This window comes from Xiphophorus couchianus, chromosome 7 (genome assembly GCF_001444195.1).
Source record: "Xiphophorus couchianus chromosome 7, X_couchianus-1.0, whole genome shotgun sequence".
In the NCBI taxonomy this organism is placed as follows: domain Eukaryota; kingdom Metazoa; phylum Chordata; class Actinopteri; order Cyprinodontiformes; family Poeciliidae; genus Xiphophorus; species Xiphophorus couchianus.
The window spans coordinates 24,703,928-24,725,370 of record NC_040234.1 but is presented as its reverse complement, the minus strand read 5'-3'; the positions used below and the strand labels follow the sequence as shown (position 1 = coordinate 24,725,370).

The window sequence follows — 21,443 nt, the reverse complement described above, 5'->3', positions numbered from 1 at the left end:
ATCATCAGGGATTTTTAGATGAGGACAGCCAGCCACTCACAGCATTTATTACTCCATGGGGTTTATACCAATGGACTAGAATCCCATTTGGACTCAGTTCAGCACCAGCAGAATTTCAGAGAAGCATGGAGGAGTGTTTGTGGGGTTTGCGTGATGATGTTTGCCTACCTTATCTTGATGACAATTTGGTTCACAGCAAATCATTTGAAGACCATGTTGCACATGTAAGAGCAGTCTTACAAAGATATCAGAAACATGGGGTTAAACCTACTGCTAAGAAGTGTGAACTTTTCAAGCCAAAGGTCAGGATTTTGGGTAGGATGGTGTCAAAAGAGGGTCATAGCATGGATCCAGCAGAGATCGCCCCCATTCTGGCACTCAAAGAAAAACAACCCAGCACAGTGGGAGAGGTGAGACAGATACAGGGCTTTCTGTCTTATTACAGGTCTTATATTCAAGACTTTTCATGCATCGCAAAGCCCTTGTATGAACTGATTGCAACCCCAGCAGATGCTAAAAACTCCCTCCAAGGCTCAAAAAAACAGGAAAGTAGAAAACAGAGGAAAAACAAACTGAGCAGGGACCAGCTGCCCTCATCATTCCCTGTTAAATGGACAGAAACTCATTATCAAGTTCTGTGCTACCTAGTCGACAAATTGACAAACCCTCCTATTCTAGGATACCCAGATCTAAATGAACCATTTGTGCTGCATACTGATGCTTCTCAAGCAGGGTTAGGGGAAGTTCTCTATCAACGCAGAAATGGCAAGTTACGAGTTATAGCTTATGGATCGAGAACTCTAACCCCACCGGAGAAAAACTATCATATGCATGCAGGTAAACTTGAGTTTTTAGCATTAAAATGGTCTGTCTGGGAGCGCTTCAGGGATTATTTGTTTCATGCGCCATCTTTTGTGGTTTACACCGACAATAATCCACTCACTTATGTTTTGACAACAGCAAAATTAAATGCGTCAGGTCAGCGTTGGGTTGCTGAGTTGGCAGACTTCAATTTTACCATAAAATACAGACCTGGGAAAACAAATTCAGATGCAGATGGGTTATCTCAAATGCCCCTTGATTTTGAAGACTATATGAGAAGCTGCACACAAACAATTAGTCAAGACGCTGTAGTAGCCACACAGCAGGGTATCTTAGTGCAGCAAGCAGAACCAGCACCAATGTTGAATGCAATCTCCTTTAATGTCCTGCAGCAACAAACAGGAGCAGAGAGACTTTTGGAGTCAGTTCAACCAATACCAAGACAGGAAATCTGTGCAGCACAGCGGCGAGACCCTGTAATAGCTAAAATGTATGAGTATAGGCTGCAAAACAAAAGACCTGCTGCACATAAACTCCAAACTGAGAGTCCTGAGTTTAAAGCTTTGGCTAGAGAGTGGAGCAAACTAAAAATCACAAAGGATGGAACAATGTTTAGAATGACCAAACACAAAAAGCAACTGGTCCTTCCTTCAATGTACCATTCTTTGGTGCTAGATGAATTGCATAAACAAATGGGTCACTTGGGCTCAGAACGGACACTCAATCTGATTAGGGATCGTTTCTTTTGGCCAAAGATGCAAAAGGACGTTGAACATTTTGTCACCAATGTTTGTGAATGTCTAAAAAAAAGAAAACCTAACAGACAGGCACGTGGCCCTATGTTGAGCATAGAGACCACTCACCCATTTCAGCTAGTGTCAGTTGACGTTTTGCATTTGGAACAATGCAGAGGTGGTTTTGAGTACATTCTGGTAGTGATGGACCACTATACCCGCTTTGCTCAGGCCTACGCAACTACAAACAAATCAGCAAAAACGGTGGCAGATAAACTGTTTAATGACTTTTGTCTCAGATTTGGTTTTCCAGAAAAATTACATCACGATTTAGGACGAGAGTTTGAAAACAGGTTGATACATCACCTGAAAGAACTGTCTGGTGTTAAGGGGTCACACACCACCCCCTATCACCCACAAGGGAACGGACAAACAGAAAGATTTAACAGGACTCTTCTTTCTATGTTAAGAAAGAAAACAGATTGGAAAAATCACCTCCACAAAGTTGTACATGCATACAATTGCACTGTTAATGATGCCACCAGTTACTCTCCCTTCTTCTTGCTGTTTGGGAGGTCGCCACGTTTACCAGTTGATCTTCTGTTTGGCCTTGAGCGAGAGCAAGGTTCGGGTTCTTACCAGGACTATGTGGACAGATGGGGACAAAGGATGGCCGAGGCATACAGTTGCCTCCAAAAACGCAGCCAAGTCCGCTGACCGAGGGAAAATGCAGTATGACAAGAGAACACATGGTCCAGGACTGCGAGTCGGAAGCCGTGTACTTGTTAGAAATGTGGCAGAAAAGGGATGGCCAGGCAAAATCCGCTCCTATTGGGAAGATAACATCTACGTGGTTAAGCGTCAAATGGGGGAGGAAAGTCCTGTGTTCGAACTGGAGACAGAAAATGGAAAAGGCAGAACAAGAGTTTTGCACCAAAATATGTTGTTGCCCTGTGATTTCCTCCCTCTGTGTTCAGATGAGAACATGACTGTAGCCCGTACAAATACAAAGAAGAGATATGACAACAAACGGAGGCGAACGCGTGTGGAACAGACACAACAAACAGGAAGTGAGGAGGAGGCTCAAGAGGAGGATTTCTCTGATGTGGTTTTCAGATGGCCTCTTCCAGAGCCTAGCAGTATAGCAGACCCCATGGCTACAGAATTTGTGCCACAAATGGACAGTTGTGCCAACAAACCCCTGCACAGAGCAGGGGATGGTCAGGGTGATAGTGCAGAGACTGTTGAGGAGGGTGCCGGCATTGCCGAGCCAGAGGATGTGGACATGGTGGTCTCAGGGGATGTGGAAAGTGGGTCTAACATTGAAGAGGCCATAGAGGCAAGACAGCCAAGTCCACGTCCAAAGAGACAGCGAAGGAGACCACAGACGTTGACATATTTTGCTCTTGGAGAACCAAATTGCACAGACAGAACAGTGGCCACGAAATGTGTAAATGTACAAGGTTACTGGCGGCCTTGGTAAAACAGAGAAAGTTGTAATGTAACCTGTATGTCCATTCCATTCTTCATGCATTAATGACCAGGTACACTTGAATGTCGAGACGACATTTCTAAAGTGAGGGAGAGTGTGAGAGACACCGAATTTATTAGTTTATTTATTTATTATACTGTTCATGTGTATTATAGTTCACAGGTACCCCACCCAATTTGTTTTGTTTATTATAATAAGTTCATTCATCTTTCATTGTAGCTTGATAACTTAGTAACTGATATTTCCTTTATGTCATTGAATGCGACGGTTTTTGATGTGTGTTCCTGGAACGTTGGGGTGCAGTGCTCGGTTTCCGTTCTTCTGAGGAGCGTTAGGCACCGAGTATGTCAAGCTGTATTTTTGTATAAAAGTAAATAAAATCTTCTTTTTAATTCGCAAAGACAACTCCGAATGTCATCAGTGTCTGAGCCGAGCAACATAATTTAGAATGCAATGCTCTGTATGTAACAGCAGCAACACCAGTCGCTCCTCAGCACTTTTAACTTTATTTGTTTTATTTACCTTTATTTTGATTATATATGGAAACAGCAGATGTGTACACAAGAGTTAGCTCTTTCATTTATTCAAGAGAAGAGTTGCTGGCCCTCTGGAAGAGACTTTTTACTAAAAAAAGTCACAAAAATCAGCCACTGTCTGCTTTTGTTTTGCCATGAGAGGCTGATCTCTCCATGCAAGGTTTACACTATCACCCCATGGTTGCCAACTTAGTGACTTTTTTGCTATATTTTGCACACACACTCACAAAAAATTGGCAAGTCAGATTTTTTATAGATCGGTGATCAGCCAGTGGAAATTTATTGACAGCAACAAATTAGTTTCATTTTGAAACATTCTTTAGTTGAATTTTCTTCTCTCTTCCTTATTTCCTTTTGTAATGTATATTTTCTTGTTCCATGTCATTGTGCGCTACATATTTTTAGAATAGATGTTATGAAGTAAACTCTCTTGAAGAAGATTTGTTCAACAAGCAGAGCTTGTCACAATACAGTGTGTGTAACCTGAATCCTATCACACTTGGAAAAATAGTTGTGTCAGTGCACTGGATAGCTCTCTCCAGCAGATGGAGGCACCTTATTTTCATGTCCAACATTTGATGTGAAGTTATTAATGTGAAGTTTAATAACTTCACATTATTGAAACGTGAAGTTTTAATAATGTGTTGCATATAAAATAACAGTGCTTTGCAAAAGTATTCATACTTTTTTCATACTTCTTCATACCCGTTTCATTTTATTTACATTTATCCTTCTGCAAGAAACTCCAACATCTTTTATTCAAATTTCATATGACAGACCAACACAAAATAGCTGCATAAAAGTGAAAGACAAAAGATAGATATACAATGTTTAAAAAAAAAGTCTGACAGTGCACATGTTCCCTTTTACTCTGATACCCACAAAATTAAACCCATTATCACTAATTGACTCCAAACATCAACAAATTAGTAAAAAGAGTCAACCTCTGTTTACTAAAAAATCCAAATTTTTTCTAAAGGCTTCAGGGGTTTTCAGGGTAACATTAGTGAACCAACATTATAAACACCCAGGAAGAAGTAAATAGTACATTACATTTATTTATGTAGTACTTTTTCATCCAGATACATTCACTCACTAAAGTACTGAGTGAATGTACTGAGTGAATGAGGGACACAGAAGTCTGACATAAACTTTAAAATATTTAAAACAGAAGCATGTACGTAGATACTGGATATACGTATATGATATATATGATATATCTATATGCTCAGGTGATAACAAGTAATAAGATTAGTTACCATAATATGCAGATGATACATACATAGCTCTATGAATTGTCTTGAATTAGAAATAAAACAACAAAAATGTAAAAAAAAAAGGTCTGTTGCACTAACTGAGCCGTTTTTATTTGGCAGAAAGAAATTAGGAACAGCGGAAAAGCATCAACTCAAATGAAATGGCCGCTGAGTTCACACACTGCAGTTTCAGTTGACCTACCCCCAGCTGTTTGTGCTGCAGCACCAAAGCCACAGGAGTGGTTGAACAGGTGCTTTCGCTTGCAAAATGCTCCTCAGCATCCTGCAGCCTGCCCTGTAGACCACATCCGTTTCACTCTCAACACCTACACAGGCCCTGGTGGCCTGGTTTGTTGGGGTGCACCAGCAGCCTCAATCTGATTCTTATACATAGTTGAGAAAAAGGATTTCCTGTTACACTGAGACGTGGTTCACTGACATTTACACATCAACCTTTCTACCAACAGTGAAGCTTTGCTCACAAAGAATACAATGGTCTGTTAGGTGAAAACTAATCTACCATGCAAGACTAAAAATTAAGAAGATGAATTCTGGAAAAAAATTCTGACTGGGAGATGATGGGTTCAGCCTAGTAAGGTAGAAAAAGCTAAATTCTGAAAATTCTTTCCTGTAATTGAGCATGGAAGTAATTTTAAGCACTCATATGCTTGCAGCACCTAATTCTCATGCTGGCCCTTTACTTTTACACTTCAACTCTAAAAGAAATTGTGATAGTCTCAGATATGAGGTTAAATGATTTATTAGGAGGAAAAATTGGCACAAAGCAGCAGATTAGCAGATTTGACAGAATTATGTAATTATTTATCAGTATACTAATCTGTCAATAACATTTATTATGCAAAGCAGAAACACTTGAACAATTTGAGTAAAAAGTTTGAACACAGATTGATGGAAGCACCATAATCCTCAGCTCAACTCTCAGTTCGGCTGTTTTTGAATGAAGCCTGCAAAAAACAGGAAAAAACATTAATGATGTAGTCACAATACATTTTCTATATGTAACCTTTGAAATCTGTGTCGAACTCTGTTGGCTTTTAGCTGTAAAGTGTCTTAAATGACCTAAAAAATACATAATAAAATAATAATATTTACTATTAATACTAAGTTCAAATGTCAAAAGTTTTAGGCAGTTTTGTATGGATAAAAAGTATTTAGGGAATAAAAATAAAATAAATATGGTGTTACTATTTATAATTGAAAAAATACCTGTTTATTATCAGGAAATGTTTTGCATTTTGCAGGTTAACTATGAACAAGCTTTAAGGTGAGTAAAATGTTACATTAAAAATTTATTTGGTCAAAATTGATTAATTTTGACCAAATGAGCTTTTAATAAGTAGCATCTAGTATATAAATGTTGGCGGCTGTTTTTAAGATATTGTGTTTTCCAATTCAGTTCCAAAACCCTGCATGCTGGGTTTATTGATCTGTACACATTGATATAAGACTGTGTGTGGAAAAACAACCAAAACAGTTATTAAACTCTCATGGTCAGTTTGCTCCGTCAGTAATTTTATATCCACATTTTGTTATTTCTTTAAATCATGTTTAACTGTAGCATCTGTTTGATGGATTGTGAAGCTAATTAATCAGGCGGATAAAACGTAACTCAAGGTCTTATAAGATGAATTGGATTTAACTTAAATTACTTTGATTACTGCATTTAAAAACATAATTGAAAATTATTTAACCCCTATTTGTATGTCCTCACTAAACAAAAGATGTTTTATTCACATTTTTATTATTGAAAATGGTTTCAAAGTAGGTTGATGCTTAGATTAGTGTATGATAGAATTGTTCCTCTTATCTTTTATGCTTATTTTACATGTATACCCATTGTGATGGATTCTGAATCTTGTGCTGGAGGCTCAATGACAATAAAAGGCTTTTGACTTTTGATTCTATCATGTCCATAAAGAGTAATATTCATTTAAAACAATGATTAATGGACACATTTTACTAACACTGCCCAACACAAACACCAGTTGGATGGAGCAAACCTGAATCTTCCACACCAACAGCAGCACAAAGAGGCCGTAGATGCTACTCTTCATCAACAGAGCAGTGTAGGATAGCTTGGCTCTTTGCATGGTTTGTAGATATTTCTCTGGAGAAATGAAAATGTGTTTAGTCCTTGAACACAGTAATAAAACACATTTTGTATTTTTTACTGTAAAGGACAATCCAAAGCTCTAGTTACCTCTTGTTGCTTCATTTCCTGGTCCTGATGGAAATAAAAGAGCCTGTAAGTTTATTTTCTTTTCAACATTTTTGCTGGCTTTCATATTAAAATATTTTGGATGAAATGATTCACCTATTGTCCAGTTTGGATAAGGTACGGTGTTATTCCCATCAAAGAAGCTGACAATGCACGTGATATTTGTGCCCTTTTTCAACCACTTTGATGCCGTAACCCTCAACCTGCTCATAATGATGTAGTTACCATCATCTTTCATCGTGGCAGCACCATCGGTCTTCACTCCCTGTTTTTCATTAAACCCGTTGATCTGCCAGGAAACTGTCACATGGTCTGGGTAGAACCCAGAAGCCAAGCACACTAATGTCTTCATTTTCTTCTCATCTGTTTTGCTTTCACATTCCTTTTTAGAGGGTGGAAACACTTGGACCTTCGGTGGTTTGGGAGTAGTCTTCACTTCTGAAGGCAAAGAAAAAAAATAATTAAAAAAACAATACTAATATTGTTTGACAGCAATCTTAGTAACTGTGTTTTACTCCAAAAAAAGTCTGCCCCATTATTTCAAGTTCAGGAAATGAAAGTGAGATAGTTTTCTATTAAGTGTGTACCTAAAACAGATATGTGCCTTTCTTTTATTTCTACCTTTGTTTTTCTTTTGTTATTCAGAAGCAAAATCATAACAGGAGTCAACACGTAAAATATGAACAATAACCCCAAAGATAAAATCTAGTGATGTGTGTCAAATCCTGTCAGGATGATCATCATCACCGATAAACAGGCAAAATTATTAACAGTTCTAAATATTCTCTCAGTTGAATTTGGAGAGAATATTTTACGACAGTATGAACGGGATTTTAACATCTTTGTTTCACTGACTTTGAAGAGCTCTGCTGTCCTCTGTAGCACTTCAAGTACAAATTTAAGTTGCATAGAATGACTTTGTAATGAGACCATGCCAGCAGTCATTTCATCAATGAGACAGACGATTCAGTGACAAAAATCAGCACTCTTCACAAATCACAATGCTCCATAAAATTTGTCATAAAGAAAGTTAATGTAAGCCTCGGCCTGCAGTATTTATATGAATGACATTCTCATGGTCAAACAAGGAGAGGAAAGCTGGAGATGCCAATTTAGTTTGAGACTCAAAAGCAGACCAGCTTTAATTTTATTTTGTTTGTGTTCAAGCTGCTTAATACAAAACAGTTTTTATTCCAACAGTAACTCAATTTTCAAACCGTAAAGAAATGCTGATTGACAGGGTAAAGAAATGTAGTTTTTATGATACCAAAAGTTGCCTCTCAAATTAAGATTACAATTGTAAGTTTTATAATAAAGAGTGAAACACTGTTCAAATTTAAACACTGGAAATTCCATTGACAGTTTTTAAACAGTTTAGGCTGATAAATTCATGGCTATGTGTATATTTCATATTTAAATATTCAGCTACTATATTAAATGAAAAACATGCATTCCTTTGCTTCTTACTATCCTTAAAATTAAGTTTTAGTTGTAGTTTTTTTTCCATTTGTAGAGCAGACAAAGAAAAACTTACCATAATTCACTTTTTACACATTTCTCAACTCTAATCATGAAACTATGGCAATAGAATTATTTTGATGAGATAGGTAAGAGAAAAGTTTCTCCTAGAAAATCTGTACATCTTACCTAAAACTGTAAGTTTAGTTCCCTCTCCGAAGATTGCCTTCGATTGGAAACTCACAGTTGTTCACTGACTTGACAAAAACTCCAAATGACCCCCAACCCTCCAGAATTTTAAACAGCACCAAAGGTAGAGTTATTATGTTGGTTAAATTAAGTTTATTTGCACTGTACCACAAACAAATATTTTTTTAAAATTATGTTACTTTTTTGTGTGTGTTTATTTATTTATTTTTTACCAAAAAACAGTGACTTTGGTTGCTACACTAAAGTGAGCCTAGTAAACACCTCCCACACAGTGAAGTTGAACAATGATCAAATCCCCTTTAAGACACAACTCTAACTTTTCTTTTCTCCATTTGAGAAATAAAACCCAAACAAACAAACATTTGTTAATTAGATTCAAGCGCAAACTGATTGTGGTCAAATGATAAAGACCACTTTATTAGAACATGGAATAGTATTTCACATGAAAATAATTTGCCTTTTACCATTTGACTTACCTACAGAGTTCTTTTAATTTCAATTCCAAAGTGGACTTCTGCTCCAATGTGCCATTAAAAGGATATGTTTCAACACAAACCCTAAAGGAAAATATAGAGCTCCATAAAACAATAGAAGTCACAAATCTACTTTTGATTTTGCATTATCTTGTACAAATGAACTATTTTAAAGTGATAAAAAATAGCTAATTTGGATCTGAGTGAAAGTCTTCATAGTAATAGGGAAAAGGCCACACTGAGCATATTAAATGTGGCAGGTTTTTGCATAGCAACTCCATTGGATTGTATCACCGTGCCTCACTGTCCCCACAGTGAAAATGCACCATACAGAAACTAGACCTGGTGCTTTCCCTTTCTTTCCTACCCCCACCTCTCTTCTTCATATCTTGTTCTCCAGGTTTCTTTGTTTCTCTGGATGTCAGCAGCTGTGGACTGACAGCTGAGTTGAGCTCTGTGACATCTGATGATATTATTTCCAAGAAAGCTAAGAAAAGCAGCAGATCAATAAAAGGCAGCACACTTCTATAAAGTAACCATACAGAGAATGTGATATATCTGTTTGCCACTCCTCTCTCGAGGTGTGGCTTACTGTACGTAAAGGAAGGTAAGCATTCCTGTATTTGTATCTTGTGGTAAGTTCTCATCTTTATCTTGTCCAAAAGCCCTGACTGTATGCTGCAAATGATTTGCAACATACAGTCACTTGAAAATGAAAATCTACCTGCTGACTTGAAAATACAATTTAAGTCAACAATGAAATTTGTATTGCTTTTAACTTTTAAAGTTCATGAAGTTGATTAACAACATGAGACAAGTTGTCTAAACATTGTGTTTTCATTAATCTTGAACTGTGAGTTTTAGCTTAATGTTGCAATTTAAGCCAAATAATTATTTCACAATACAAAAGAAAAAACTGCTCTCACTTAGTTAAAGAGCACATACTTCTCTATTATTTTTACTCACATTATCAAGTTAAAATAACTACTTGTCTTACTTTAGAACAGGGGAGTCAAATATATCCATCCAAGTCAGTCCTCAAAGGCCACTGTCCTGCAGTTTTTAGATGTGGCACAGGTAAAAAACACTGGAATGAAATGGCTTAATTACCTCCTTCTTGTGTACATCAGTTCTCCAGAGCCTTAATGACCTAATTATTCTATTCAAGTGTGGTGCAGCAGAGGCACATCTAAAAGTTGCAGGACACTGGCCCCTGAGGACTGAAGTTTGACCCCTGTGCTTTAGAATAATCTAAATTATTCCTTTGAACTTTATGAATAAAATTTCTGAACTGATAATAAATTTTATTTAACACCACAAAGAAAATTCAAAAACTTTCAGTGTGAACAGAACATTATCCTCAGGCTTTGCAGTCTGAGAATTGATTAAAAATAAATATGACGCACAAAAGTCAAATCAATGTAACACTGTTCCATCTCACTCACAGTGCTACACAGGATACAAAAACATGCTGCTAAGCACTCTGGGAAATAGTTCCCACTCCTGTCTTTTTCTTCTTTCAGGTTTTTACGTGCTAACCTAAAAATTCTAGTTTATTCAAGTCTTGGGTTTGACAAAATTAATTAAAAAGTTACCTGTAAGTTTATCTTCCACAAACTCACACATTTAGGTTCTGAATCTAAAACTCGCTAAATTTATTTGACTTAAACAGTAGAAGATAGTAGACACAACTAAATGTGGTTCAAATGTTTTACAGTGTTTGGGCTGAGAGATGACCAGGGGTTCCCATAATGCTTTGTGGCGTTTGTTAATGAACAGGGCTTGGAAAAAGATTCAAAGTTCTTGTTACAGAAGTTCTGCATAGATAACTGATAGCAATTTGAAAGCCAATACAATTTGTACAGTAAACTAGAAATGGACCAATGGCTTTTGAAGGGTAAATACAATCTGTGAAAAGCATTTTCTACCACAGAGTCTTAGTTCTCAACTTCTTCCTGAGTGACCAAATGTGAAAGAGTTCAGAAATTATGAACTCTTTCATAATTTTTAAAATATTGTGCCTTTTGCAAGGCACAGTAGTGAATGTTAAAGTTTAAAAAACATAGTCAGCTGCTTCCTCTCCAGACATTTATTCAGGAACATCAGAGCAGGAAGGTCAAAGGTCAATCCCAAGCTGGAAAAGGCAATGCTCTAACATTCAGATCTTAGTTATTATACCTTAGAATGACGTCAAATAAGACAATCATAGTTCCATTGTTATTTCTTGCTCTATCACTGATACATGGCATAATTCATGGTATTACTGAAGTGGTGGGTGTCCTATATAGATACTACACTGATGCACAAGCACTGTGGGGGGCTGCCCCTTTTATCCTTGATGCCCCAAATGCAATTTTTTGAGTTTATATTTTATTTTATATCCATCCATCCATTTTCTGTACACCCTTGTCCCTAGTGGGGTCAGGAGGGGTGCTGGTGCCTCTCCAGCTAACGTTTCGGGCGAGAATATATATATATATATACATATACAGTATATATACAGTATATATATATCTATATATATATATATATGTTCTCCTTTGGGGCGCTCTATTTCTGCTAATAATGTGGTCGGCTGCAATCAACAGTTAGATGATTAGATCATTTGCACACCTTCTATAAACTTATTGCATTTCTAACAGTGTTTTTACGTTATATCCTTACATGTGAAGCTGATCTTATCCACTGATCTCAGTAAAGTTTTAAAAATCAGCCACAGTCCTCTTCTGCTGTTCAGTGAGAGATGTTTGACTGACAGACTGGCTGACTAGGATTATAATTTCTCTACCTTAACACTAACATAATTATAGATTCAATGTAGTCATAATGTAACCTAAGACTGGGACATATTGAATAAAAGTACATGTTGAACAAAGTATTATTAATTTAATTAATAATATTAATTAATATTAACACTTATAATTTGTAAATACAATTATAAGTGTGTGATACTACATTGTCATACTATGTTTTTTGAGAATTCTATTCACTACTGTCTACATTTACAAAGAAGTGACCAAAATGCAATACCAATCTTACCCTCTAGATGTCAGGAAATGATTCATTCTGAAATATTCTTTCATTCAAATGTGAAAAATAATAGGCATTGGATAACAGAAGGAATTACAGAATGAAATAAATAAAATATCCAGGCATCGATGGAAAATTGAAGGACAGTTTTTGACAGGCCCTTCAGTAATACAACAGCTGTGTAGTGTAATTCTGTTTTGTAATGCTGCTGGATCAGTGAACCTAAACAACAAAGAAAATACTGATCTAAGGACAAACAGAAACTAAAGCTTATCACAGATAAACAAGAAATAAAAAACAAACACAGAAAACAAAAACAACCCAAACACACCTCAGTGTGCTGTTATACTGTTGAACATTATCCTGCAACATAACCTAAGTTCACAAATGAATGGCTGGACATTCTCCTCCAGGACTTTCTGCTTGAGAGGTGAAAATCATCCCTCCAACAATTACAGTGAGTTGTTCAGGCTCTGATGCAACAAAGAAGTCCCAAAGCATCACACTACTTCTACTATGTTCAGTTCTGTGTTAGATTTAAGCTGGATGAAAGAACCAAAACACATCTTAAAGAAATTACACTTTTGGTTTGTCAATCCTCAGAATATTTTTTACAAAGGTCTTTGGAATCATTAAAAGTTGTTTTGTAGTTATGAGACATGCCTTTGTGTTCTCTTTGGTCAGCATTAGTTTTGTCCTTAGAACTGTTACCATGCTGACATTTCCCCCAGTCTCTTTATTAATGTTGAGTCATGAACCTTTCTTGACTGAGGTCAGGAGAGAAAAGTTCTGCAGTGCTTCAGATGCAGAAACACAGAAAAGGACAATGTAAAGAGTACACAATTTACATGTTTTTGATAATATTGTAGCAGGTAACGAGAAATATTTCACAGATGAGAGACAGTTATAGCACACACATTGATTTTTTATACCTTGAAAATGGCTTTGTTAACATCTCCAGAGTGACAAACGTCAATGACAGGCTGCATGATGGTGAAGTATTCAAGTCCTGGCATCGTCTTTCTAAATAGAGCTTCCACGTTCTTCCCCCACAAACCAAACTGCCTGACTTGATGTTGGTCATGTGTGTTTCTATGTGACCCTGTGACAGACTGATGACCTTTCCCTGGTGCATCCCACCTCTCGCCCAGTGACAGCTGGATGGCTGCCGATCCAGGGATTACCTGAAGGCGGCAGAAGGTAGGCCTAAATGTGGCTAGAGAAAATGAGCCCAGCTCTCCAAAATTTGTGGTTAATCAAAGTTAATCCACGATTTAACATTTACCGTAGAAGTTCCGCTTTGAAAGACGAAAAAAGAGAAAAGAAAAAGAAAAAAATCAAAGAATTGGAATAGCCTAGTGAATGTTGGGATTTAGTCCTCCATTGGTGATGAATGAAAACATCATCAATAGAGGACTAACATTACAAACAATATAAAAGACTAAATGTAAATGTAAAAAAACAGCTTGGCAGCAACAACTGGAATCAAGCCTTTGTGATAATAGTAGGCAATATACAATATATTCTAAAAATAGAACAAAAGATATACATTTTTGAAGTAACTATGAGTTTTGACGTATCACAAACAGCATTTTTTTTAGTTCATGTAAAAATCACAACATATTTAGGCCAACATGTTCAACTAATCCTGGATCCCTTTTATAAAAATGTTAAGTACTACTCCATTAGTTTTCACACTATGACTGACAATGTTTTTAAAGTTAGCAAATATATCCAAAACTGTAACAACTATTGTTGCTACGGTCAGGAGCAACAGCAGTTCAATAATATTATTGTTGCAACCCTTATTCACCACTAATCTACACTGCTCAAAAAAATAAAGGGAACACTCAAATAACACATCCTAGATCTGAATGAAAGAAATATTCTCATTGAATACTTTGTTCTGTACAAAGTTGAATGTGCTGACAACAAAATCACACAAAAATCATCAATGGAAATCAAATTTATTAACCAATGGAGGCCTGGATTTGGAGCCACACACAAAATTAAAGTGAAATAACACTACACGCTGATCCAACTTTAATGTAATGTCCTTAAAACAAGTCAAAATGAGGCTCAGTATTGTGTGTGGCCTCCACGTGCCTGTATGACCTCCCTACAACGCCTGGGCATGCTCCTGATGAGGTGGCGGATGGTCTCCTGAGGGATCTCCTCCCAGACCTGGACTAAAGCATCTGCCAACTCCTGGACAGTCTGTGGTGCAACGTGACGTTGGTGGATGGAGCGAGACATGATGTCCCAGATGTGCTCAATCGGATTCAGGTCTGGGGAACGGGCTGGCCAGTCCATAGCTTCAATGCATTCATCTTGCAGGAACTGCTGACACACTCCAGCCACATGAGGTCTAGCATTGTCCTGCATTAGGAGGAACCCAGGGCCAACCGCACCAGCATATGGTCTCACAAGGGGTCTGAGGATCTCATCTCGGTACCCAATGGCAGTCAGGCTACCTCTGGTGAGCACATGGAGGGCTGTGCGGCCCTCCAAAGAAATGCCACCCCACACCATTACTGACCCACTGCCAAACCGGTCATGCTGAAGGATGTTGCAGGCAGCAGACCGCTCTCCACGGCGTCTCCAGACTCTGTCACGTCTGTCACATGTGCTCAGTGTGAACCTGCTTTCATCTGTGAAGAGCACAAGGTGCCAGTGGCGAATTTACCAATCCTGGTGTTCTCTGGCAAATGCCAAGCGTCCTGCACGGTGTTGGGCTGTGAGCACAACCCCCATCTGTGAACGTCGGGCCCTCATACCATCCTCATGGAGTCGGTTTCTAACCGTTTGTGCAGACACATGCACATTTGTGGCCTGCTGGAGGTCATTTTGCAGGGCTCTGACAGTGCTCCTCCTGTTCCTTCTTGCACAAAGGCGGAGGTAGCGGTCCTGCTGCTGGGTTGTTGCCCTCCTACGGCCTCCTCCACGTCTCCTGGTGTACTGGCCTGTCTCCTGGTAGCGCCTCCAGCCTCTGGACACTACGCTGACAGACACAGCAAACCTTCTTGCCACAGCTCGCATTGATGTGCCATCCTGGATGAGCTGCACTACCTGAGCCACTTGTGTGGGTTGTGGAGTCCGTCTCATGCTACCACGAGTGTGAAAGCACCACCAACATTCAAAACTGACCAAAACATCAGCCAGACAGCATAGGTACTGAGAAGTGGTCTGTGGTCCCAACTGCAGAACCACTCCTTTATTGAGTGTGTCTTGCTAATTGCCAATAATTTCCACCTGTTGTCTATTCCATTTGCACAACAGCAGGTGAAATTGATTGTCAATCAGTGTTGCTTCCTAAGTGGACAGTTTGATTTCACAGAAGTTTGATTTACTTGGAGTTATATTGTGTTGTTTAAGTGTTCCCTTTATTTTTTTGAGCAGTGTATATAGCCTATTACCACAAATTATTCATAGCCTATTATAGAATAATAGGCTATGACCATAGCCTATTATCACACAATAGGCTATATTCAGTTGTAGGTATGAACAACATCATCAAATGGCAACAACTGTAATCAAATGCTTGATTCCAGTTGTTGCCTCCAAACTGGTTTTTAGCTTTTTTCTGTTAATAAATTATCCCATTATGAAACAGATTTTTGCATCATCTCCTGATGATGTTTTCTGATCTAAAATGCATAAAGCAGATCATTTTGCTTAGCACTGTATGATGGTCTGTTCATTTGAAAACATACACTGAGGGGTTTTTGTGACGGAAAGGCCCCCGACCACATCACTGTGGTCTGTGATAGCACAAAAATACACGGCTGAGTGTGACAGGTTTGCTGAGAGAACAGTCAGAATTCCTGTAAGGCTGTTCTCTCTTTTCATCTTGAACTGCTCCTCGAACTGACCACCATAGATTTGGGCTTTGGTGCCATATTCATATCCGATGAAGACTACAGGCTGGCCATGATCCCTTTGCTGGTACCAGAGCATGAATGGACGAGTTTTATCTTCATGGCTGCACTGAATTTGAACTTGAGCATTTTCCTTCACAATTTGAGGAAGACTTTGTTGGATCCTGGAATTGCAGACCAGAACTGTGGAGAATTTAGATATTACATTATTAATAGAGCTCACATAAAGCAGACAAATGAACAAATGATCAAATTGAAACACACAAATCTACAGAGGCAATCTGTTTAAATACAACTTACTTTGAATAAAGAAAATAAGACTTAAAAATTTACTCTTAAATAAAAACATTTTTACATATGCTCTGAAGAAAATCTTGCAGAAGATTCTGTAATGATTCTGCTCAAGAGTGAAGATGGTCCTCTTGCTAACATCCTTTACTTTGACTCCACCCACTGGGTGGATTGCTGTCTTAATGTAAGAAGCTTTACAGATTAAACATGGGTGCCAATAAACTAATGAATGACATTCAGAGTATGTATTTACTAAGTTGGCAAGATGTAACTTCCTGTGCTATAATGACCTGGTATTTAAAATGAACAACTAAGTCCTGTTGACTGATTCTCCCATCTGAGAATGTTTGCAGCTCCTTCAGTTAGCTATAATCTGACATGGATGACTATGACTATGTAGGTTTGCTGTTGTGCTGCAACCATACCAAGTGACTAACACAAGGCAAGTTTATTAACAGAAAAAAACAAAGGAACAGAAATAAATTCACAGAAAAAATATGAAACATCACATACCAACATAAAACTTGAAACATAGTTACAGAACTATTAAAATGAACAGATTTTAAGTAAATAAAATCTTTGATCTAGAAATAACAGTTTAAAAGCATGTCACAGGTTTGAGATTTTTATTTGTGAAAAACGTTAAAAGCCACTTATTCTTTTACTTCAAGTTTAAGACTTTTGCTTTGTTTTGGCCTTTGTTTGGTCAGATAAAATCCCAGTAAAATGCTTCTTTACTTGTGGCATAATGGTTTTTGTCATTGATTGATTGTCAAAGAGGAGTTCAGCAATTCAAAGATTCCATGTGATTGGTTCAAATGAAAGTTTGTCACCATTATAATTCATCTTAGCAAATTTAGTATTAATACACTTACTTATTCTTATGAATTCCACAATAATAAATGATTTTATTCTGATGATGGTAAAGCTTTTTCCTAAACAGGCCAGAAAGACTTTTCACAGTTCCAGAATTGGAAGTTACCGTTTTTTCTTCATTACTATGTTGATCAACCAACACCACAACCACAAAACAGGTGCCTGCCAATTGCAATATTCTGTCAGTGTACATACAACGCAGTAATACACACCACTGTCCTCAGCTCCAAGTTAGTTGGAATGTCAGATACTCAGATCTCCACTGTTACTGATAGCCTTTTCATATGTCTTTTCCATGGAGACCTCCTTGTAATTCAGCTATTCAATGAGGTGCAAAACTGTCTTCTCTGCTGGCTGCTGGTACCACAGCATCACTGTGTATTCAGACATAATGTGAGTGCAGACAAGCTGGACACTCTTCTCAGGACTCATGGTTAAAACCAGCCTGAGCAGCCAGAGCTACTGCTGCTCAGGATAAACGATAAAGGACAAACAAAGAGGTTTGTTTCTGAAGTTTGTAGAGAAGAATTTCTTCTTATATGACTCGTCACATGTCAGCTCTTCCTTATAAACCAAACATCTGTCACTGAAATTTGTAGAAGTGGCACTGTTCTATATATGAATTATATCTATGCTCTTTATTCATGATTCCATATTTCACACTTTGACTTACACATGTTACTTTCAAGTGAAATTTATGAACAAGATTTGACATATCAGAGGCACCCCTCTGATATATGATATATAAATTGTATTTCACTAAGCCCATACTGTGCTGTGAAGAGATTAGAATTTAGCAGAATTGCATGTAAGGCAATGGCCAGGCTAAGAAGACTTCCATTAAAATAGAAGCTAATGTGATTTCTACTTCAGAGCGCAACAAATGTGATGCCTGGCAGGATGCATTAAGCATTGAATTTCTGTGCCCATAATACCCAAACACATGCATAACTGATCAGAAATCAGTTTTGTTCGTTTTGTATGTACTATCTCTTTTCATATCTGATCTGAGTGAGATGAACTGTCACCTTTGTTGAGAACTGTACAGTATTATTTTCTTGTTTTGAATTTTATCTTGTCTTTTTTATTTTTATATTTTACTTTTTTAACTGCTTTACAGGGTCATGAAGAAATGTTACAAACACCAATAACATCTTCAACATTATTTCTCCCCAATGACGTCTCACGGAGCGGCGCTGCGTGAGACAATCAGAGAGCTGATTGGTCAGATTACCATCTTGTGCTTTACAGCTTCTATTTATTTGGATTTTGAATATTAGAGCCAGGCTACGATTTATTTGCATGTGTCCATTTGTTTGTATTTGCTGCTAACACGCCTAAATTTCCCCACTCTGGACTATAAAAGTTTCTAAACACACTGAAAATCTAAGCTGTGCAGAATCAAAACTGAAAAACATTTTGTTTACAGCAGCTTTAATTGAATGATCTAATAATCTGTGTAGCTGTTTGAATTGGAAAATTTATAATTAGATTAGTTTCTTTTCTGCAGTTCTTTTAAGTGTTTGGCACATTAAACTCCAAGTACAATTTTAAAAGGAATTTTTATGTTGTTTCTAGAAAGTTAATTTCATTTTATTTATCTAACTGTGACAACCCAAAATCAGAAACTCCGGCCAGTAGAAGCAAGTAATATGCATTTCTGTCCACGTCACTTTTTTCACCTTCTTACATAAGGTGATGTTTTGATGAAAACAGGTGAAGTGTCTGATTGACATTAATGTTTGTTCTTTAGCATTTTTACAGTGAGAGAAAGGTCTCTCACCACATGCCTATATGGAGGATTTCTTCTGAGCTGACAGAGCCTTCTCTGTTGTCTGAAACCGGAGAGGTTAGCATTCCTCGGACCGGGCCTCAGATGAAGTCCCTAAGCCTTGCAGAAATAATTCAGGTTCCCACAGGGAGTGCAAACATATGCACTAGTCCTGGGTAGCGGCTTCCGTCAAGGTGGACAATCAGTGTCTTTGTGAAGTCAAGTGAATGCCAACAGGCTACTCCTGCAGCAGGTCCCACCCAGGCCTGTCTTATTGGTTCAGCTTGCAGATGACCTTACCAGCACAGAAGAAACAACGAAGATAAGCAGGGCGTCTTAAATGGACACGGTCTGTTCATGTATTCTGGGTTTTCTCATAGCAAAACAAGCTTTGGACATTTGCCATTCTGCAAGGATTATTGAAACCTAACAGCTCTTTTGGAATGTCTCACAACAATAATTCACCAGCAAAAGGTAGGCCAATCTTTTATAGTAGTTACAAAACTTTTTAAAATCACAGATACTAACAAAATGCAAGGATAAAGGACAAAAGGCTTTTTAACACTGCTGTTAATAAGGTTTTTAAATAATTAGATTTAAGATATCCAATCATCTAAAATTTGAGCTACAGGACATTGACATTTCTTCTTGAAACTTGAGGGGCCCTAGTCTATCTCAGAAAGAATTGGATTTTATAGCACTGCATCATCTTTTAGAGAATTCAAATACAGATAATATAGAATGTGTTACACCAGTTCTCTAACTTGTGTGGGCTTTTGAACAAATTAGAATAAAATGGAAATCTGTAAACTCCTTTTATAAGGTCATTTTCTGTTATAAGCTGCAGAAGTAAAGTACTAAGAAAAATCTCATGTTTGGGAAAAAGGTTTTAAGGGTTTGGTACTTATGGCACTTTGTAATCATTTTATAGGTTGTTCTGTGAGGGCGTCTTTAGTCTGTCTTATAAATCTTGTCTTTTGAAGTTAAAATCTCACAACTTCCCATATCCATGGTTTTCAGACAATCCTTCAAATACCACAAGTGGCTCTTCAGCTGCCATTAGTGATATTCTGGAGAGAGAACTTGGCATCACCTTGGAACTCTGATATAGAGCTAATAATTGGGTTTTTTATGTGTCCTGTCCAGTAATATGGGACTCAGAATTGCAATCTGTGTCATAATAAGACCCAACAGATTTACTTTCAGAAACAGAGGTCTATAGCTTTTGACATGATGCTCATCTGTTGCGTGGTGTAGAGGTAACGTGTGCCTCATATACAGAGGCAATCCAGTCATTCTGGGATCGATTCCAGACTCTTTGACTTTTGCTGCATGTCTTCTCCCCTTCTCTCTTTCATTTCCTGTCTGGTGACTGTCAATGCAGGCTTATAGAGCCTAAAAATGAGATACTGCTTTAGATTTATTTCAAATATAATGGACAACAAGAAACTGAATGTAAGGGAGAGAGGTAGGAAAAGTTTTAAAGGAAAAGAAGGAGATAGGAGGAAAGGAAAGGAAGAAGCATAGAGAGAACACTAGTCTGCTTCGAGACCTGCAAAAAGAGAAAAAACTAAACAAAGGAACCACAACAACAAACAAAACATATGCATATATGATAATACCAATTGTAACCTCACTGAAAAGTAAACAGTACATAGTAACACATAATGCTGCAACAACGGAGTGTATCTGACAAACACCTGAATGTACCAGCCTGCGCCCTGGCAAGCGACTACCACGCTGAGCTGGCACATACTCAAGCATCCAGCCCTAGACACCAGGAGGAAGTAGGCCAGAAGGGGGCCATGGTGATCCAGGAAAGGGGACAGCACACAACCCAACCTAACAGATAAACAGGCACACACAGACACAATCATGTTGCCAAATCATGACGTCAAACCGAATCTAGAGACTTCTGTAGGAGAGGTCCAACCCTGTAAAGCACACAGCTCCACACAAAGCCCTCCGGCTGCCTCTCAACACACACCATACTGGTGTGTACATATCTCTTGATTCAAATATTTTATAAAACCTGTTTGCTGTGCTAGAATTTTAGACACAATGACTACAACATTTACAAATGAGATAACCTGCTACATGGAGAGAATCTTTGACTTGATGCTTTATAATAGATGTATAATACGTGTCTTTGTTTATGGGATCTGTGTCTAAATATGCTGTCCAGGTCTGTCCAGTGTGTCATGCTCACACTTTTTCTAACAGTTAACTTGTCTTTGTTTCCATATAACTTTCATGGTCCATATCATCAAATTTCAGTATCAGCCAATGATAACCTGAATAAATTCCAAAAGGCTGGTTTCTAAAGATGTTTTCATACATTAGAGAAAAACATTATCCAAACCAACATTGCACCAAA

At 37.8% G+C, this 21,443-nt stretch overlaps 1 gene segment (V, D, J or C); it reads right to left on the bottom strand.

Moving 5' to 3' along the window:
* Positions 1-4,315: 4,315 nt before the first annotated feature.
* On the bottom strand, positions 4,316-19,083 carry LOC114147507 (T-cell receptor beta-1 chain C region-like). The segment is given in 7 exon segments: positions 4,316-5,805; positions 6,862-6,968; positions 7,062-7,085; positions 7,176-7,517; positions 13,536-13,548; positions 15,998-16,292; positions 19,079-19,083. Coding segments are annotated over 7 exon segments (819 nt in total).
* Between the last annotated feature and the right edge of the window lie 2,360 nt (positions 19,084-21,443).